At 44.3% G+C, this 22,943-nt stretch overlaps 1 protein-coding gene across 3 annotated transcripts in view; it reads left to right on the forward strand.

Moving 5' to 3' along the window:
* Nucleotides 1-22,943, forward strand: part of grid1b (glutamate receptor, ionotropic, delta 1b) — a 763,190-nt gene that overhangs the window by 374,372 nt on the left and 365,875 nt on the right. For all 3 annotated transcript variants that reach the window (XM_051667789.1, XM_051667788.1, XM_051667790.1), the window contains exon 3: nucleotides 15,270-15,554. In XM_051667789.1, coding sequence (XP_051523749.1) covers nucleotides 15,270-15,554 — 285 coding nt within the window. The remainder of the gene's footprint in view (nucleotides 1-15,269; nucleotides 15,555-22,943) is intronic.

The raw sequence follows: 22,943 nt of genomic DNA on the forward strand, positions 1-22,943 counted from the left end.
CAACAACCACATGGTACGTATACCAACACATCCAAATGCACCCCCCACCTTCATGAGGCAGTATAAAATCCCAATCGCTTCCTATGAACCTGTGCAGGAAGTCATCGAATCAATGCTAGAGAAAGGAATCTTCCATCAATGCAACAGCACCTACTTGACTTGATTTGGCTTGTCCTAAAACCTAATGGCAAATGGCTAAGACAATTGACTACTGTAAACTGAACCAACAAGTGCTACTGTCATGATGGCCAACGACACAACTTGACCAGGAAATTCTCAAAATCAAAGATGCAACCATCTTCTGAACACTAGATATCGCATCAGAATTGTGGACCATTTCTGTACACCCCGATGACCAACACAAACTGGCATTCACCTTCGAAAACCAACAGTACACCTTCACCAGATGTCCCTTTGGCACCAGCAGAATTCAACATTTTCCTAAACAAAGCATAACCTGAAGCCAAAGCCAAAGGACTACTGTGGATGACTACTTGAAGGAGATAGACCACATCCTAGGTCAGCTCATAGCTACTGGGGTTAAAATTGCTCTTCACAAAGGACAATGGTGCAAGACCAAGGTGAACAACATGGGCCTACTCGTGGGACCACATGGCATCGAACCTCAATCCAACTACATCCAAACAATCCAAAACATAAAGCCACCCACAAACATTTCAGAACTGTGCAGTTTCCTGGGCATGTGCAACTACTCACGTCAGTTCATTGAGAATTACTCAGACATCGCACAACCCTTAACCTCACCTCTGAAGAAAGACAATCCATTCGTGTGGACAGAGGATCAGGATAATGCCATGAAGGAACTCAAATGACACCTGTGCTCTGCACTGTAGGGAGGAGGAACATTGTCCCCGCAGTCCATCAGAACCAACCCGGTGTGGGCATGTTTGTGCCACAGCTGGGCGCGCAGGGGCGGGGGGTCCGCCGCTGGAGCGCCAAACTGCCAAAATGGGATGGTGGACAGTGGTCGTGATGATGGCCGTGCGCACCTGACATGTGACCCAGAGAACAAGGAAACCACTCTTTTGTTGAAATTTTTGGTACCGCAGCCTCTTGGGCACGCAGCAAAAGATGAAACAAAAGACTCCCGGCACTGGGGGACGGAGTGGTCTGTTTACCAGCTCCGTAGAAGCGGGTCTCCACGTCCCTGGGTCGCCCGTCTCAGGGGTGCTTCGAAGCCTTCCTAGGGTTCTTGGCGGCTGGCCGTGAGATGGGTGGCATCTGCTTCCTGCAGTGGGCTCCACGCCGGAGCCAGGTCGCGGGGGCGGGCTGTGGCAGAGCCGGTGCTGTTGCTGCAGGAGGACACCCTTGGCGATGAGCAGACGGGGTGCGGGGTCTTGAGCTGCGCCGGGGCAGGATGTGTTGAATGGCCTCCGTCTGCTGCTTCACCGCCGAGAACTGCTGGGAAAAGTCTTTGACGGTGTCGCCGAACAGGCCAACCTGGGAGATGGGGGCGTCAAAGAACCGTGCCTTGACAGCCTCTCTCATGTCAACCAGGTTGAGCCAAAGGTGGCTTCCCTGGACCACCAGGGTGGACATTGCCTGCCCGAGAGACCGCGTCATGACCTTCATCGCCCAGAGAGTGAGGTCGGTCGCCGAGCGCAGTTCCTGCAACAATTCCAGGTCAGAACTACCCTCGTGCAGCTCTTTTAGCGCCTTGGCTTGGTGTACCTGCAGGAGAGCCATGGCGTGCAGGGCGGAGGCAGCTTGTCCAGTGGCACCATAGGCCTTAGCCGTCAGAGACGACGTAAACCTACAGGCCCTGGACGGGAGCTTCGGGCGCCCGCGCCAGGTGGTGGCTCTCTGCGGGCACAAGTGCACCGCGAGCGCCTTATCCACCTGGGAGATCACCGAATACCCCTTAGCCGCCCCACCATCGAGGGTAGTGAGAGCGGGGGAGCTGAAAGATCAGGGCCGGGTAGTAAAAGGTGCCCCCCACGATCTTATCAGCTCCTCATGCACTTCCGGAAAGAAAGGAACCGGGGCGGGGTGCGGCCAGGAGCGGCGCTCTGGACCCAGGAACCAATGTAGGACTTTCAGTGCACCAGGCAGTGAAACATTCCAAAGGACACACAAAGCAATAAGCAAGAACCATCTGGAGGAATAACCTTAGGGCCTTTCCAGGCCATAAAACTATGAATCTATACATTTGGTGCTGAAAGTCTCTCCCAGCTGCATCCTGTGACCCATCACTGAACAAAAGAACTGTGAGAAAGAGTGCACTGTTGAGAGACTGAAGCTCCTTTCAGGTTGTTGATTTGAGATAATTAATGAGTACCAAATGGCTGGTCAGGAGACAGCAAACAGCATGGTTTAAAACAAAAGTGCCATTGGTCAAGGAAGCCCTGCACCCCACAGGACAGTGACATAGAGCAGACTCAGTATGACCTTTTGAACTTTTCCACACAGCACTGAACGTTTCACTCTCTATGCATGTTAGACCAAATGTACAAGATCGTTGTATACACCAGGCTTAGCCTGACTATATCATCTACAATAACAGATCCATGCTCTAAGTTAATGGAGTAACCATTATAACTTTTAATCTGGTATGCTATTAGGAAGCTCTCAGTCTAGAAACAAAGGAGGTCCCCCTCCCTCTCGTAGTTACACTCAATAGAGCGAGATCTGAAGCTATGAATTTCCAAGACTGGGTTTACTAACATTTTACCCTCTTAAACACATGGAACTAACGTTGTTCTTGTCTTTCTCATATATATATCTACCTTAGATATTGTCAGACTACCTCATGTAATGTTATCCTTGCTTTAACCATATGATTTATTCTTATTACTCTTTTAATCACTTATCATGAATGTTATTACCATTGCATTTATTATTATTATCCTCATGTTTGGTATTTATGAAGTCCATAGTTAATTTCCAGAATGTTGATGTTGGGTAAAATCCTATAACTTGCATTGTATTGTTGCTATCAAAGTTTAGGACTGAAATACCTTTAGTCAGAGCAGGAAACTAAGGAAAAGCATGTAACAAGACAATGATATGCTAATTAACTTAAGGCAGGAGAAGCTGTTTATGCCCTGCAGTCAATTAACCTGGTCAAAGACTGGTCAGAAGTCCTTTGGGATGTGCCCAGTCAGAAAGGTTAAAACCTCATGACATTGAACGAACCATTGAGTCGAGTCGATGCTGAACACAGTCCACGGCTAAGAGTTGATGCTAAACACAGTGTCCATGCCTAGTAAGAGTCTACGCTGAGCACCGAATCTACGCTGAACACCAAGTCTACGATGAGTCTATGTTTTCTTTTGAGCTGTTAGTATTATCATCCAGTCTTTGTTTTCCACAAAGTCTTTCACGATAGTAGTTTACTTCACCGCCACTGCCTTCGGCCCTTGAACGCACCGCAGCAACCCGCCCGTGAATGAAACCCGGCTCATTAATCTCTTGACTCTTCATTCCTGATTGGCTTCTCTGACCCCTCACGTCATCTTTGGCTTGACTCCCAGACCGCCGACACAATGAAAGAAACAACTCTTCAACTGACCAAGTAACCAAGTATCCATGTCTCGCTAAACTGGTGTATTAGATAAAAATCGATAATGCTATTGCAGGCTAATACCGAGGTGAAATGGATAGATTGATGGTTCGTTCTGTCATGGTTTGCTAAATTTCATATATTGCCATAACTCAATATTCTGCATTTCCAGTATTCCAAATCTTGTTTTCTTTACCGTTTACTTTGTGTGTTTGTGTGTGCGTGCTAGATTAGTTTATGTATTAGGTTTAGAATAGTTTAATAAATCTCATTTGTATTCAGAGAGAAATGTCTTGTACTCCATGCTCATAAGTTTAATGTCTTAAACTGTCTGATCCTGTTACTTGCTTATAAACAGTGTTTACACTAAATTTAGGATATTATTTCTTTGGACACGAGGTGATATTCCCCAGAATTGATAAAGATGCGAGTTTCAACATATCGGTGGACGAATACGTTGTTTGGGTGTTAAATATGAATTCTGTTAGATTCCCTATAGATTAGATAATTATTCCCCCTTTTAACCAATAATGATTTAAAATTCCTACATAATGGTGGAGAATGCGGGAAGTTTAATCTAAATTTATGAGCATACAGCAAGTCATTTTTAGTGTTTATCTTTTCTATTATTTTGAGTAATAGATCAGAAACAGATAAAACGTGTCTGATGTTTCGTATGAGATGTGCACCAGCCTGTAGTTAGTGTTGTTGTGTGAATGAGAATAGAGAGCTCGAGTTTGCCTCTCAACGCATGAGAAGGCACCAGAATAAAATTAAACTGTTTGACAAAACATCAGTCATAGTTTGTTTTAGTTGAAACTGCAGTCATTTCAATAAAAACGCACCTGTCAGGAAGAAAACCCCTCACAGTGCAGGCGTAAGAAAGACTCTGAGTGCTGTGCCTCTTTGTCTTTCTGTAAAGGCCTTATTGCAGCCAGATTGATGCCATTGCGACGCTCCGATGACATTCAACTGAGTTGAGACTCCCTAGGTTTTATCTATTAGAGTAGCTGACTAGCAGATTGCCCATTGTATGTGCTCACTGACTGGGTGTTTTAAGATTGAAATTTACAGTAAATCTTGGTGTCCAGAGTAACTGGCATAGAAATTTGAGATCCGCTGAGATCAAATAGATTGTTCGTTGAAATAGTTGCAGATCTGCCACATAAGATATTGCTGTGAGAGGTGAGAATCTGAATGCCGAAATTATAAGCACTCCGATGCTTTGAATTAATGGAATAGCAAGTACCTGTCAGGAAGACGTGCACTGACAGAATGAAATTGCAAGCGTGCCAACACTTTGAAAGTATTAAATAGTAATAAAATAGTAAGTAATTATACTTAGGCTTGAGTGTGAACCCATTATTATATGATGATTAAATCAAAGCAATATGAATGATTAGCTTTAGTTTATTGCAAAACTTCCAAGGAGGCTAAAGGGGCGAAACTTTTTGGTTCCCAGAGAGCTTGTTTTTTGGCTTTGCTCCTGTAGCTGAATAAGACATGTAGATCTCAATTCAGAGATTAAATGAAATCCAGTCAGCAGTTTGGCTGTATGTTTCAGGTAGGGTCAATTTACAGGTCACGTTTCATTAAACTCATGAAACACAGAGATTATTAACACAAAACCAATGATTTTAAGAGGAAGTCAAATTAAAACTCAGTTGGCCTTGATTAATACAAAGGCTGACAAAGTGACTGTCCTTTTATAATTTCAGAAATTAAACATTACACAAAATTCTCTCTGCTTCTTCAATGATGTACGGTTCCAGATTTTAATCTAAAAATTAATTATTGGCTGCATTAAATGGCTTTAAATTAGGAACACACAGAGCTTTGGTAATCTATAAAAAGACAATATCTTCTCTGCCTTTATACTTGTGCATTACTTACAGTTGTTTAAATACTTGTTTAACACACACAACTCTCATATACACTTGATTAATAAGAGCAATTGTGCCACTCCAGAGTCACTGCAAAAAATGAAACTCTAATGTATCCTTTGAACATCAGTCTATCACAACCCTGCTAATATATATATATATATATATATATATATATATATATATATATATGTTCTGTATATATAAATGTACTTACAATTTTACTAGGGTTTTGGTGCTAAGGTGTTGCTATGTGGTTGAGCCAGCGGGTCCTAAGGGGGCACTATATCACGAAAAAAGTTTATGCTTAAAACGTTAAAGTTTCCGTACACATAAGTCAGGCATATGAGGTATCGTTTGAAAGCTTAGAATCTGAAATTTTTAGATAGAACCATCTCTTCTGCATTTATGTTACTTAAAATAACAAAATAAGGCCTCAAAGCAATCGCGTTGAAAATCAGCGATCCTTCACATAGAACATAAATGAACAAGTCATATATCAAATAAAAGCTCCCCTTCTCAGGAATGTAACTGTACAGTTTATTGTTGCCCTAAACTTCAGTTTGAAAGATTTTCTGTAAGTCATCAAATACAAGCATCTTTTTATGCATGGATTACTGCTGCTGTAAGCCCCAAATAGCTAAAAACTTTATATCTGCTTTTACCTTAGGAAGTTTTCTAAAAATGAGCCATTTTTTACTTGTCTGTGAGCTTGCTTGTATGAATAATCCAATGTTATATCTTAGATATCCAGAACAAAATATGCCATCCAGCAGGAAATGCTAAACAAATCATCAGGAAAAATATGTTATCGACTATTGATGATAAATTGTTATACATCATCATAATGGGGAGGATCTCAGCTTTCTAATGACACTTAAATTGAGCTTCTAGTCCACTCAGAGACCGGAATATTCAATGAAATAATGAGGGTGGTGCATGAACTGAAAATTAGACTGAATGTCTATGGACAAGCACATCTGCGAGGACTAAAATGCATTTGAGCGCCACCTACATTTCATTTTTGAAAAAATGAGACCAATTTTTTTGCAATTAGTCCACAGTATGTGTGAATGGTGAGCTTTTAAATTTGAGTGTGAAAAATTGCGGGAGGCAGCCCAAAAATGCACCAGAGTTTAAGGGGTTAAGTGTTCTGATTGATTTTATACATATGATAAGGTGTTCTATATGGAAGCTGGTTGGTTGCTAGAGTGTTCTAGGTGGTTGTTTACTGGCCCAAGTCAAAAGAGTCCACCTCCAAGTTTCTGTGATATTCTGGTCACTAAATACAGCTTGCTTTACTCCCACCTGTTTTATTGTGAGACAAAAATCAATTCAAATCAAGTCTTGACCTGAATCATCTCGGCAATGGGGAATTTCCTTTCAAAATGCTTGTTAGTGTGGCATGAAACTTTTGTCTGTGTTTAGGACACTAGAGCTGCCAATAGCTTAACCAAATTATTCCTAAAGCTCCTACATTTACAGCCAAATTCTTTCTTTCCCAAAGAGCAGTGTTCTTCCTCACTTCAGACTGCTCAAAGGGTCATCAAAAATTAATAACCTCCTCACAAATATTGCACTCATCCATATCCTGTTTTATACAACCAAATTGATGGAAGGGAATATTTTATGCTAACTGCTCTTCACTGGGCACATATTAAGCAGATTGTAGTATAAATGGAAAATATCGACTCTACAGTAATTGGCACACATTGTTTTCTTTTCCTTACACCTTGCACTGTTGTTTAATAGAGCTGAACAGTGACCACCTACTTCTTCAGCAGCCAATCATTTTCTCCACAGGGATTTCAAAACAAAGTACCCTTTTTCACAGACTGTGTGATGACACGTTTCCACCTTATTTAGCAGCGTATATCGAGCAAACTTTTTTATATTTGCAATTTTCTAATTATTTAGTGTAAAAGTATAGCATTATACTTCGTATTATATTACCCTGGAATCAGTTTAAACAGTTGTGATGTGGTTTCTAATATAGCTGCTGAGGGAGTGACAGACAATTTGTCCTCTTTCTCTCTTCTGACTGCTGTAAATGTTCTAACCCTAACCCTGACTTTTTCTTCTTATGGAAAGTTGTGAAAGCATAATAGTGGATTTTTTCTTTTGCTGTTGGAGCAAACCGTTAAGCAAAAATTACATTTGCTGTGGTTTTCCATTCACCGCTAAACAAGTTTACCCTGTTATCATTTAATTCTGCATTCCAAACCCAGATACGTGAAAAGTGTCCATTCTTCAATAAAGAGTTTTTGAACCAAACCAACTAGCTTGGATGAATCACAATATTACAAACTTTGATTTGAAGCAAAAATGAAAAAAAATAAGGAACACAAGGTACATGGCTGTGTACTGAGGGAATGAACTACTTTTCCAATGAAGCATTGCAAATAATGCAATCAAATAAAAAAATGACAGTACAATATAAAACTGTTAACTTACAGTCATTAATTATAATGTATAAAAATCTAATTAAGCTTTATTGTTTAATATATATATATATATATTTACATAGAGTGTAAGGAGACCAACTCGAGTGCTTCATGGGTGACTTCTCTGATTGTTGGATCTCTCTTCAGGATTATGGGTAGTGTAGTTCTTCATCAGGAATTCAATAATGTAACTTTTTTAATTTTATTGAATTGAACCAGAAACTCCACCGACTGCCCTTACTCGCACGTTATTCAAGGACCCGAAAACAGTCGCGGAACACAGACAATCGATTCGCGCACGCATCGTACCAACCCCCACACTCGCATCGCGCACCACGCCCCCACCCCATCTGACGATTGCAGCACTCTGCGTAGGGCATCAGATTGACTAGCGATAGCCCTGGCAAAAATCAGTGGTTTGACACTTCAAACTTTCCATGAAGCATTGCAAATGATGCAATAAAATAAAAAAATAATGGCACAATATAAATGTGTTAACTTATAGTCATTGATTCTAAGTTTAAAAATCTATTTAAGCTTTTTTAATACATATATTAAAGGGGTCATGAAGTGCTATTTTATTTATTATTTATTTATTTATTTATTTTTTAATAATTTTATTATCTTCCCTTAGGTCACAATAAACTATGAAACAGTCATGACATTTGAAATGTGAAACGGTTTACTTACATTTTTGATCGGGTCCAAGTGTTTTTAACTGCCCCATTCTTCAATAACAGTTCTTTGCGAAGCTTGAATCGTATTATGACTGGTTCACAAGCAATCAACACTGACATGAGCAAGAAAAAGCACACTCATATAGTCCAAAGCACGGTGAAATGACACACACTTGTAGTCACACTGAGGCACACATCGCAGGAACACATCGAAATGGTCAAAGACGTCCATCTAGTTCATATTTACATACACCAAGAATTAAAAACAGTGCAAATGGCCTAAAGAACGCATCCATGATGCGTTTGTAATGAAAACAACAAGAGGCAGCAGATGAATGACAGAGAAATGCTTCTCCATTTCAGGGTTGTCTTTTAAAAGCGGCAAGATACATAACAACGGTCAAAGACGTCTGCTGTGGGATGTATAAATGCAAATGAGCAATGTCTCGTGATGTCATGAACAGACAGATTTCAAAACGAGACTTTTCAGCAGGGTGGCAACTATACATCCTCTTTTTAGACTGGGGAGCAAGTTTTGAGTTCTGAAATGTACAGCATGTTTTCATAGAACAGTGACCTCTTATTTTGTGTAAATATAAAGGAAAATATGATTCTCCATTTCATGACCCCTTTAGCATATACTATATATGTAGTTAGAGAGTGTAAGGAGACGGACTCGAGTGCTTCATGTGTGACAACAATTTATTTATTTATTTATATTTTATTAAATTGAAATAACATTGACTTGTGGCTTCTACAGAAGAATACATCATCCCTTTACAGTCTTGAAGCTTAAATGAATAGTTCTCCCAAATATGAAAATTTGCTGATAATTTACTCACCCTCAGGCCATCCAAGATGCATATGACTTTCTTTCTTCATCAGAACAGGATTTATGATTTTTAGAAAAGTATCCCAGGTTCCCTATCTGTCACTCATTCAACGTTGTGTCGATGTAGTGACACTAGGGGTCACTCTTGGGAGCCCCAAACACCTCTGCTTTTTTGAAAAAAGGAATTTGCATGCCACTCCCCCGGACATACGGGTATAAAAGGAGCTGGTATGCAACCACTCATTCAGATTTTCTCTTCGGAGCTGAACAGTTCTATTCATTGAAGCTGAATTCATCTGCGAAGTTCATTCACCTCATCTGTTGGATTCTACGGTGCATTTCAGTGGCTTCTCCCCCTCTGCACCCGTGGAGTGCAGAGAACGCCCCTGGGCGCTTCGGCAGAAACAGCTAAAAGAGTATATTCTAAAAAAAGTGTATATTTTCTTTCTAAAAGAGTGGCACACACGGAATGTCTTTTTAAATATGCCTTTCCGTCTGTGTGTTATTCCTGGTTGCGGTCGATATCTCTCTGCTTCTGACGGCCACGATTGCTGTCTTATGTGTCTGGGCGCTGCCCACGCGGAGACATCGTTCATGGTTGGGTCTTTTCCTCACTGCAAAAACATGACCATGGCAACATTGCGGTCACAGCTTGCATTCGTAAGAAAGTGCCACTGGACAAGCCGCCTCCACCCTGCACGCCATGGCTCTCCTGCAAGTACACCAAGCCAAGGCGCTAAAAGAACTGCACGAGGGTAGTTCTGACCCGGGATTGATGCAGGAACTGCGCTCGGTGACCGACCTCGCCCACCCAGGTTCAGCGGCATCCGTTTCACCTCAGTGAAGGGTGAGAACACCGCTACCTTGCATGTGGAGATTGCTACCCTTCTGCACAAGGGCGCAATAGAGCCTGTCCCTCCAGCTGAGATGAAGAAAGGGTTCTACAGCCCTCACTTCATCGTACCAAAGAAAGGAGATGGGTTGCGACCAATCCTGGACCTGCGAGTACTGAACCGGGCTTTGCACAGACTCCCGTTCAAGATGCTGACGCAAAAACACATTCGAGCGTCCGGCATCAAGATTGGTTCGCAGCGGTAGACCTGAAGGACGCGTACTTTCACATCTCGGTCTTAGCTGGACACAGACCCTTCCTCCGGTTTGCCTTTGAAGGCCAGGCGTACCAGTACAAGGTCCTCCCCTTCGGCCTGTCCCTGTCCCCTCGTGTCTTCACGAAGGTCGCAGAGGCTGCCCTTTTCCCCGCTAAGGGAAGTGGGCATCCTCATCCTCAACTATCTCGATGACTGGCTAATGCTAGCTCACTCTCGAGAGTTGCTGTGCACACACAGGGACCTCGAGCTCTGGCACCTCAGCCTACTGGGGCTTCGGGTAAACCGGGAAAAAAGCAAGCTCTCCCCGGTTGAGAGCATCTCTTTTCTCGGTCTGGAGTTGGACTCAGTCTCAATGACAGCGCACCTCACGAACGAGCATGCACAGTCAGTGCTGAACTGTTTGAAGGTGTTCAGACAGAGAGCAGCGGTTCCACTGAAACTTTTTCAGAGGCTCCTGGGGCATATGGCAGCCTCAGTGGCCCCCACACCGCTCGGGTTGATATATATGAGACCGCTTCAGCACTGGCTTCAGACTCAATTCCCGAGATGGGCATGGCACTGCGGGACACATTGTGTGGCCATCACGCCGATCTGTCGCCACCTCTTCAGCTCTTGGACCGACCTTGCATTTCTATGGGCAGGAGTTCCCCTAGAGCAGGTCTCCATGTGTGTCGTGGTTACAACAGACGCCTCCAAGACGGGCTGGGGCACCATATGCAATGGGCACACAGCCGCCGGCTCCAGGACAGGCCCACGGCTGCATTGGCACATCAACTGCCTAGAGTTGTTGGCAGTACTGCTCGCCCTGCGGAGGTTTCGGCCATTGATCCAGGGCAAGCACGTGTTGGTCCGGACGGACAACACAGCATCGGTAGCGTACATCAACCGCCAAGGTGGTCTACGCTCCCATTGCATGTTACAACTCGCCTGCCATCTCCTCCTCTGGAGTCAGCAGCGCCTCAAGTTGCTATGAGCCACTCACATCCCGGGCGACCTCAACACCACATCAGATGCGCTGTCACATCAGGTTACCCTCAGGGGAGAGTGGAGACTCCACCCTCAGGTGGTCCAGCTGATTTGGAGTCGATTCGGTCGAGCACAGGTAGACCTATTTTCTTTCTGGGAATCCTCACACTGCCCGCTTTGGTACACCCTGACTGAAGCACCCCTTGGTATAGATGTGCTGCCACGCAGCTGGCACCCTGGACTACGCAAATACGCATTTTCCCCAGTGAGCCTACTTGCACAGACCCTGTGCAAGGTTAGGGAGGTCAAGAAACGGATCATCCTAGTAGCACCCTACTGGCCCACCCAGACATGGTTCTCGGATCTCACGCTCCTCGCAACAGCGCCCCCCGGCGAATTCCCCTGAGGAAGGACCTTCTTTCCGTCAGGGACGGGGCACCATGTCCCCCTGGAGACTGTCTCCCTCCACCCTTGAAGGTGTATGTAGCTGCTATTTAGGCGCATCACGATGCAGTACATGCAACATATTTGGGGAAGCATGACTTGATCATCAGGTTCCTGAGAGGTGCTAGGAGGTTGAATCCCTCCAGACCGCACCTCGTCCCCTCATGGGACCTCTCCGTAGTCCTTCGGGGTCTACAGGGAGCTCCCTTTGAGCCCTTGGAGTCAGCTGAGCTTAAGGCACTCTCTTTGAAGACTGTCCTCCTGACTGCGCTCACTTCCATCAAAAGGGTAGGGGACCTGCAGGCATTCTCTGTCAGCGAGTCATGCCTGGAGTTCGGTCCGGGTTACTCAAATGTGATCTTGAGACCCCGACCGGGCCATGTGCCCAAGATTCCCACGACTCCTTTTAGGGATCAGGTGGTGAACCTGCAAGCGCTGCCCCAGAAGGAGGCAGACCCAGCCTTGGCATTGCTGTGTCCAGTGCGAGCTTTACGCATCTATTTGGATCGCACACAGAGCCTTAGAAGCTCTGAGCAGCTCTTTGTTTGCTTTGGTGGACAGCGAAAAGAAAGCGCTTTCTCCAAACAGAGGATTGCCCACTGGGTCATCGACGCCATCACGATGGCATATCAGGCACAGGATGTGCCACCCCCGTGGGGTTACGAGCCCACTCCACCAGAAGTGTGGCGGCCTCCTGGGCCCTGGCCAGTGGCGCCTCTTTGGCATACATCTGCAGAGCAGCGGGCTGGGCAACACCCAACACCTTTGCGAGGTTCTACAATCTCCGGGTTGAGCCAGTCTCATCCCGTGAATTGGCAGGCACAAGCAGGTAAGTTCCTGGCCGGGTGTACCGCTTGCACATAGCGCCTTTCCCCTCCCTTGAGGTGAAGATGTGCGCTCTTGACTCCCAGTCATGTTCACAGACTGTGATCCGTGGATGACTTTCCTCCTTAGCCCTCTGACAGCTGAGTTTGCGGAGAAACTCGCTGACCGGCCCAGTACGTGCGCTAATGAGCCCCTGTACTGAGGTAGGTGCTCCACATGTGCTGGTTCCCCGAAGGCGACCCCATGTGATATCTTCCACAAAATTGTTTCCCTGATGGCAAACTGCGTCTTCCTTAGGCAGAGGCCCCTCTGCCTCTGGTCGCCATGCTTTGTAGTAACTCCTCCCCCTTCGGGTAGGACCTACCATGGGACCTCTCCATGTGACATACTTCCGACAAGACTCGGTAAGACCATGTGACGTTTTCCACTCAAAATACCCCCCCTCTTTTTCTGGGTTGTGGTCTCCACGGTGTCTTCCCCTTAGGAGGGACACCCCCTGATGCAGACACTAATGGCTCCCATTCAGTTAACAAATTCCACTCTTTTTGGGGAGAAAAGAGAGGGAAAAAGGCCTCAGCTGGGCTAGCCTGTCCCTATTGTTGGGCAGTCGACTTGTTCCTGTTGGACCGTTCGATGCTCATAAGAGCGTTGGGGGAGGGTACGTGATGGCCTGGTGCGCTGGCTACGAGGCTCACAGCCGTCTGCCCGTCACACACCGCCAGTTCATGCAACACAGTTCAGCTAGTTGTGGCGTTTTGTATAGGGACCCCTAGTGTCACTTCATCGACACAACGTCGAGTGAGTGACAGATAGGGAACGTCCTGGTTACTTTCGTAACCTCTGTTCCCTGATGGAGGGAACGAGACATTGTGTCCCTCTTGCCACAATGCTGAACTACCCGTTGAAATTGCCGGGACCTGGTCTCGGCTCCTCAGCACAAAACCTGAATGAGTGGTTGCATGCCAGCTCCTTTTATACCCGTATGTCCGGGGGATTGGCATGCAAATTCCACTCGCCAATTCTCATTGGCCTTTTTTAAAAAAAGTAGAGGTATTTGGGGCTCCCAAGAGTGACCCCTAATGTCACTACATCGACACAACATCTCGTTCCCTCCATCAGGGAACGGAGGTTACGAAAGTAACCAGGATGTTTTTAACTTCATTCAATGCAAGTGAGTGGACTTGAAAGCATATTTAGGTAGCATCAAAGTAATTGACATCCAGTCGATCAAGTAATGTATTCTTAAGTTAATCAAAACCTTTGTGTGAAAAAAAAAATGTTAAAATGTTTTTTTACTTTAAATCGCTGCTTCCGCCAGCTCTCTGTAGCTGTTTGAATTGACCTAACTAAACAGAGCGGAACTTCTGAATTCTCGCGTGAATTGAGTGTTTACAGGAATCGATTTTTTAAAGTTAATAAAGTTTTAATTAGCAATTAGTTTTTCACACAAATGAATCGATTCACTTTAGAAGAAATTACCTGATCGGCTGGAGTCGTGTGGATTACTTTGATGCTGACTAAGTGTGCTTTTTGGACCATCAAAAATTGGTGTCCATTCACTTGCATTGGATGAAGCTAAAAACCTGGGATACTTTCCTAAAAATCTTAAATCCTGTTCTGATCAAGAAAGGAAGTCATATACATCTTGGATGGCCTGAGGGTGAGAAAATTATCATCAAATTTTCATTTCTTTAAGGTCGGTCTGTCTTTTTTTTTTTTTTTTTTTTTTACTCCCCTTTTTCTCCCCAATTTGGAATGCCTAATTCCCAATGCACTCTTAAGTCCTCATGGTGGCATAGTGACTCACCTCAATCTGGGTGGCAGAGGACGAATCTCAGTTGCCTCTGCGTCTGAGACTGTCAACCTGTGCATCTTATCACGTGGCTTTTTGAGCGCGTTACTGCAGAGACATAGCGTGTGGAGGCTTCATGCTATTCTCCACGGCATCCATGCACAACTCACCACATGACCCACCGAGAGCGAGAACCACATTATGGCGACACGAGGAGGTTACTCCATGTGACTCTACCCTCCTTAGCAACTGGGCCAATTTGGCTGGAGTCACTCAGCACGCCCTGGATTTGAACTTGCGACTCCAGGGGTGGTAGTCAGCATCTTTACTCGCTGAGCTACCCAGGCCCCCAAGATTGGTCTGTCTTAAAAGTTTTATACCTTATTGCTAAAAATCAGTTTCTTTATAGAGAAAATTAATGTGATTTTTACAGGGTGAAAAGTGTTGATAATGTACAGTTTTACTCATGATTTGTGTAAAAACTGAATAAAAGTCATTATTGTTGTAGCACCCCTAGTGCTCATTTAACCTGGAAACACAATATGTGCAACGAGCAATGGAAAAATAGTTTGAAAAAAAAATGTAGGCTTATTAATGTGATTCTTTGAGACCAGGTTTTTACTTTTGGAATCAGACTTTTGCACTCTAAGACCAGGTTGTGTTTAAACTCCATTAACAACATGACCTTTATTGTTTTTTTTCCTCAGAAAACTCTTCAGTACTGGCTAAAGTAGCCAAATTGATAATTTCCCTCTCTTTTCTTTCACTTTGCAGCATGTGAACTGATGACACAGGGGATCCTGGCACTGGTCACGTCTACAGGTTGTGCATCTGCTAGCGCACTGCAGTCCCTGACAGATGCCATGCACATACCACACTTGTATGTCCAACGGAATGCTGAGGGATCGCCCCGTACCACCTGCCAGCTCAATCCAAGCCCCGACGGAGAGCGATACACCCTCGCTGCACGACCACCCGTCCGGCTCAGTGATGTCATGTTGACGCTGATCGGTGAGCTACGCTGGCAGAAATTCATCGTCTTCTATGACAGCGACTATGGTGAGTAATTTACTTCACATCGTAGAGGAAATATTACATTTTGGAAAAAAAATAAATGTAAGTGGAAACCATTCACAAGTTTTAAGCTGTATGTATGGTTTTTGGTTGAAGTTGGACCAGAGTTTAGAATTTGTTGGATTCTGTTGAACGGTTAATGTTAAGCAGTGGTCTGATTGATTTCTGCTGGTATTAGAAGTGAACCGATATATGGTTTTTGCCAATTAATTGGTGCCGATAGCTATTTTTGCAACTATCGGCCTCTAAAAGTGAAATATAAACAATCATTTACACCTCGCAGTGAGTTGCAGTCTCTAAATCTGTCTATATTGACAATATTCATTAACATTTATTTCCCCACTTTAACTCATAATTTGTTATTTTGATTAGAGAATCATTCAGTTGTTCTAATTTAAAGCGAGGGCATGCACAGAAAAATGCAAGAATACGGAAAAAGCTATTTTCAGTACATACATTGCATTTCCAACTTCATACCTGGTGAATAATTATCAAAAATCTAATCTGGTGAATGTTTACTTGTAGTGCATTTTGAAGTTTATGGACTGATGCATGACTATTAATATGAGATTATGTTTTAGAAAAGACAGATATGAAACACAGACATTATTGAATGTTTATTTATACAACCATTATTAATTGTTTCATTCATATTGATTTTGATAAACGCTGTACCCAAAGAAAAGTGGGAAAAAAGTCTGTTTTAAAATGAACAGATTACCTAAAATGTATTTACGCGATCGCTGATGATCCACTTCAGATGAATTAATACTCATATTTGTTTTATGACAATGTTTATTTTATAATGTTTATATTGTAATATGTTGTAGATGATTGTAAATGTGCATATTTTGTTTTCCTTATCTGTTTGTGTGACATCTAGAGCAGGGTTTCTAAACTGGTGGGTCACGGCCCAAAAGTGGGTTGCAGGTCTATTCGGACTGGGTGATAGCAGGGAAAGAACATCCCACTGAACATTATTCGGTGGCCGCCCAAGTGAAATTTAGAGCTGGCAAGGACAATGTTATAATAATCTCGCGTTCAGCTAAAAATTCTCATCTGCAATGCAATATTTTGCTGTGCGATTAAAGCTTGGTTTTCACGTGGGTGTAAAGGAACCACTCACGCCAATGATCTGCTCTGCTCTCTGCCGTGCGCACGCATCAACCAGACTTCCCTTGATATTGTGGCGCGCAGACCACAATACTGATGTGACCCATTTTAATTCTAGTGAGAATGTTCAAGTTTAAAGCGCTATGGAGGAAGTCAAGTCAAACCTCTCAAACAGTAGACAGCCCAGACATGCTAAACAGCACTGAGGCAAAATGCTAAACACTGTGCTATGCGGCAAAATAAAGTTTCACAGTTTTACAGTAGCAACAGTAACTGTGAGATTTAACACAAATTTTATAGTTTCAGATTAGATAATCTATTAGGTATCTAGACTTCACTTTTATTACAACAGTGGCATTTGTAGTTAAAGTTTCAAAATGTGTTTCAACTACAATTTTTTTTTAAATAAATACTATAATTATGGTTATTATTATTATTAGCATTATTTGAAAGACTAGACACATTGACCTAATTACAGTAATTAGTCTTACCTGTGCTCATTGCACTGTAAATAAAAGGGCAAGTTCATGAAGGGCTTTGGACCTCCAAGATTTATGGACAAATTATGGACAGTTTTCCTCCTGTGTGATATATGTTTGAATGATGTTTGCTATTAGGAAATAAACTGGATAAGAAATGTAATAGGCTCAAATAAATACAGTAAATAGGCTCATCAACTTTTAAAAGGGGGGAGAGAAAACGTATTTTTGTTGTTGATATAAACAACAAAATAATGTCACTAGATACATGACCTTATATTTTAAAACCATGAACAAAACAATGCAAGATAAATCAAAGTGCAACCCAGGCTAAATTTAATACAATTTATGTTTTTTTTAGCTATGGTGGCTCACCACTTGATGTCCAATGTAAAATCTTGGTCCCGAAGCAAAACCAGTTGAGAACCACTAATCTAGAGCACAGACATTACCAAAATAAGAGTCCCAGCTGTATTTTGGGCTTGTTTACTGTATGTTTTTTGTCTCTATGTCTGTGACTGTCACAGTAAGGAAAGACTAAGAAAATTATCTTAAAGAAAGAAAACCCATTTAATAAATCGATTTTAAAAACTATCAGTCACTTAATCAGTTATCAGCTTTTTCTACCACCTTACTTAATCGGTAGAGGTGAAATTCAATATCGGTCAGCCTTTAGTTGGTATAACTCACTAATGATTCTAATACTGGAACTTGTGGACTGAAATGCCACGTTCAGCAACATGGTTGCAACATCACAATTGACACAAAATTATGCTATGAGAACAACTTGTGCAGCACAATTTTATTAAAGGCCCCATGAAGTGCTTTGACGAGTGTGGTTCGATTTGGTGTTTTCACATTTCCCTATCTGTCACTCACTCGACGTTGGTGTCGATGTAGTGACACTAGGGGTCTTGGGAGCCCGAGACACCTCTGGTCTTTGATAAAAGGCCAATGAAAATTGGCGAGTGGTATTTGCATGCCACTCCCCCGGACATACGGGTATAAAAGGAGCTGGTATGCAACCACTCATTCAGATTTTCTCTTCGGAGCCGAACAGTCACGCTCATTGAGCTGAATACTACTGTTCATTCACCTCTGCTGGATCTGACGGTGCATTTCAGCGGCTTCTTCCTCTTCTGCACTGGTGCACAGCAGAGAACGTCCCTAGGTGCTTCGGCAGAAAAACTAGAGAGTATATTTTCTGAAAGAGCATTTTTCCCCTCTAAAAGAGTATATATTTCTCTAAAAAAGCGCACACATGGAACGTCTTTTTAAAGACGTGTCTTTTTAAAGATGCTTTTCCGATTGTGTGTTATTCCTGGTTGCGCTCGTTATCTCTCGCCTTCTGACGGTCACGATCACTGTCTTTCGTGTCTGGGCACTGCTCACGCGGAGACAGCATTCGTGGATGGTCATGTTCTCATTGCGAGAATATGTCCATGGCAACGTTGCGGTCGCGGCTTGCCTTCGTAAGCTGGGCTCCTCCCTTTGGGGTCGATTGCCCAGTCACAGGCTGACGCAGAGATGACGACATGCTTTCCCGGGCAGCCGCGAGCATCAGCTAGAGTGGAACTCACTGCTCTTCCCTGAACCCTTGCGGCTCGGTGATTGGTTCCTGGGCTCGTGGTGCCCCTCAAAGCCACGCCCCGCCCCCGTTCCTTTCTTTCCGGAAGTGCATGAAGAGCTGACAAGGTCGTGGGAGGCGCTCTTTACTGCCCAGTCCTGATCTTTTCAGCTTCCCCGCCCTCACTACCCTTGATGGTGGGGCGGCCAAGCGCTATTCGGCAATCCCCCAGTGGATTAAGGCACTTGCGGTGCACCTATGCCCGCAGAGCACCACCACCTGGTGTGGGTGCCCAAAGCCCCTGTCCAAGGCCTGTAGGTTCATGTCGTCTCTGACAGCCAAGGCCTACGGTGCCACTGGACAAGCCGCCTCAGCCCTGCATACCATGGCTCTCCTGCAAGTCCACCAAGGTGTTAAAGGAACTGCACGAGGGTAGTTCCGCCCTGGGATTGATGCAGGAACTGCGCTCGGCGAACGTCCTCGCTCTCCGAGTGACAGAAGTCACAGCGCGGTCTCTCGGGCGGACGATGGCCACACTAGTGATCCAGGAGTGCCATCTTTGGCTCAACCTGGTCGAGATGGGTGAGGCCGACAAGACACAATTCCTTGCTGCCCCCATTTCCCAGGCGGGCCTATTCGGCGACACCGTCGAGGACTTTGCCCAGCAGTTTTCGATGGTAGAGCAGTAGATGGATGCTAGCCGGCATATCCTGCCCCGGCGTGGCTCAAGATCCCGCACCCCGTCTACTCATTGCCAAGAGTGTCCCCCACCAGCTCCGCCACAGCCCACCCCTTCGGCCTTGCCCTGGCGTGGAGCCCACCGCAGGAAGCAGACGCCAGCCATCTCGTGGCCGCCCAGAACCTGTGAAAGGCTTCAAAGCGCCCTTGAGACGGGTGACCCATGGACAACGAAACCCGCTGCTCTGGAGCTGGTAAGCAGATCTCCATCTTTTTGTTACCTTTTGCATTTAATTGCGCTGCATGCCCAAGTGTCTGCAGTCCTCAAGAGCTCAGCAAGAACGGTTCCCTTGTTCCCTGGGTCACGTATCCGGTGTGCACGGCCGTCATCACGACCACCGTCCACCACTCTATTTGGCAGGTTTGGCGCTCCAGCGGCGGTCTAGCTGTGGCACAAATCCGCCCCTGATGTGACAGTCTCCACGGGTCACAAGGACAGGCCTCTTCCTCTCCTGCCTCAGGCTGTTCTGGGGGTGGTCACAAGGAGCCAGGTAAGTACTTCGATGTCCTTAGACTCAGCATGGCCACGACGTGGTGTGGCACCTCGAGCTCCACCCCACCGCGAGGCCCCACCTGCCGGTACGTCTGATGACGTTGTCCCTATGGTCCCCCTTGCACGGAACTTGGACGCATGGCTTGCGCTTTCCAATCCATTGCGAGGTCTGGTCCAGACTGTCAGACTCGGCTGCGCGATTCACTTCGCCGGGCATCCGCCCCGGTTCAGCAGTGTCCACTTCACCTTGGTGAAAGACGAATCCGCGCAAGGTAGCAGCGTTGATCGCTACCCTCCTACAGAAGAACCTGGGCTCTCCACATGGTTGGTGTAGCAAATTAGCTTAAAAAGGGAATTATTTATAACTAATTATAACTGGTTATAATTAATAATAAATATTTAGATTAGATCTTAGAATTAACTGTAGCAGAATCGATATTACAATTACTTGATCTGTCCGTCCACCGAGCAGACAATATAATTATTTATCAATTCTAGGAAGATTACTTTCCTGGCCAAGGAACAATAGCCTTCCTACTTATACAGTGCTAGCAGTAGTTTAGCATGTAGCAAGGAGCAACATTCAGTGACTTTGAATTGTGAGCGAAACACAGAGACAATCAATTGTGAATATAAGGGATTTAATAAATGAAACTATAACTAACATACAAACAAACTAAGCAAAACATACATATATAGAATGAAGGAAAGTAAGGAAAGGAGAGAGAGAGCAAAGAAGGCAGTATTTCACATCAGTTAACCACAACCTAAATGAGAATCATCAGAGGCACAATTCACCTTAAAAGGTGTTCAAACTTAAACGCGCATCTAATCAGTTGTAAATGGTTACTTGCATTGGTTTGTTGCTGAATAAGAGTCTTGATGCGGTAGACGAGGTTCTCGACGATTTCTTTAGGAGTGAGTTGAAGAAGTCCACAGGAAATCCACAAAGTTACTTGAAGGTAAACACTGCCAGAAGGTTAAACTCTAGAGGAGAGTTTTTGGAGTGGGTTGGTCTCAAGAAGAAGAGTTTTGAGCGATGATTAGTCTGCGCTCTGGAGTTTTAACAATTCATTGCCGCACCCATTTTGTGGGTGGAGTGGCCAATCAGAGGCATGCATTTTGAGCGGGAGAGACATCCTTTGTCTCCGTTTATGGCCCATTCGCATTTTATTGCTGATCTGGACCGCTATTGCAGCTTTTAATTCAAAACATAGTAAGAATTGTTCGATGCATTTCACGATCACATGGTGTACATTATGGTGTGAGAAATAAAGAGAAGATCATTTTGATACCAAGAAGGTAACCTCCAGATGATATTAAAGCAGAGATACACTCATACACTTGAATATAGGCGTTTAACGTCTAACTAATACAAGTAAAGGGTTTTAACTAAGTTAATATAATAGGGGAATATACATACAACACATGCATATAGCAGATACATTTATAACTGCTTACTATGGCATAAATAGAGAAAATGTCTTTAGGTGTGTGTGTGACGTGTATTGGAATTACTGGAGACAGACAACTGCTCTGGTGCCTGGCACGGGGGGGTCACCCCCCTTTCTGTGGAATGTGTTTGAAGCTTGATGGAGACACTCCAGAGGCGACCTGTTTTAGCATCCTTTTGTTAGTGATAAAGACCATCTGCAATTTAGCACCCATATAAATGTAAACGCGGAGGCCAGGTCAGTAATTTATATGCAAATGTCAAAAGGCTAAAAGGGTTTTTTTTAAAACAAAGTGTAATTAGCCATCACTGATCTTACACAGACGTTACATTGGAAAGATCATGTGACGTATTCTTCCACTTAAATATCCCCCCCTCTCTTTGGGCGAGGTGTGGTCTCCGCGGTGTCTTCCCCTTGGGAGGGACACCCCCCGACTAGACCTGGCGGCCCAGTCGGATAATCCCCCTTCTTTTTTAGGGAGTGGAAAAAGAGAAGGGGAAAAGAGGCCACAACTGGGTTAAGCCTGTCTCTATCTTTTGGGTAGTCGACTTGTCCCCAAAAAGGGCTGTTCGACACTCATAACTATGTTGGGGGAGGTTACGTGTTGACCTGGTGTGCTGGCTATGAGGCACACAGCAAGTCTGCCCACCACACACCGCCAGTTCACGTAACACAGTTCAGCCTTGTGGCGTTTCATATAGGGACCCCTAGTGTCACTACATCGACACCAACGTCGAGTGAGTGACAGATAGGGAACGTCATGGTTACTTGTGTAACCTCTGTTCCCTGATGGAGGGAACGAGACGTTGTGTCCCTCCTGCCACAATGCTGAACTATCCGCTGAAATGGCCGGACCTTATATCGGCTCCTCAGCATAAAACCTGAATGAGTGGTTGCATACCAGCTCCTTTTATACCCGTATGTCCGGGGGAGTGGCATGCAAATACCACTCGCCAATTTTCATTGGCCTTTTATCAAAGACCAGAGGTGTCTCGGGCTCCCAAGAGTGACCCCTAGTGTCACTACATCGACACCAACGTCTCGTTCCCTCTATCAGGGAACGGAGGTTACACAAGTAACCATGACAATTTCCTACTGAAACAGGAAGTGGGGGCATGGCATGTCAAACAACTCATAGCCTTTAGTTTACAGACAGACACCCACACACCCCTTTCCACCATACTGTTAATATCAGAGCCGCTTACAGGAGAAACTTGAGAAACAATCTCAATATTGGCCAGCTTATCCACTGACTTTTAGAACCAGATGATGATCTGACAGCATTAATACATAGAGAGCACATAAATGCACACAGCACATCATGGTCTTTGCTTTCGACGAGGCTGGAACCATTTTGCAAGATGAATGACAAACACGTAAGTAAAAGATAATATATCTATGTTTTGAATCACAATACACTAATCATAAAGAATAAAGAACACCTACTGGTGCTCTATACCCCTTAAGCTGCACACAAAATATAAATAATCTCCAGCTACTTCTCTCGCGTCCAGCTCCCGCGTTGGCAAG

Source organism: Myxocyprinus asiaticus, chromosome 32 (genome assembly GCF_019703515.2).
Source record: "Myxocyprinus asiaticus isolate MX2 ecotype Aquarium Trade chromosome 32, UBuf_Myxa_2, whole genome shotgun sequence".
In the NCBI taxonomy this organism is placed as follows: Eukaryota; Metazoa; Chordata; class Actinopteri; order Cypriniformes; family Catostomidae; genus Myxocyprinus; species Myxocyprinus asiaticus.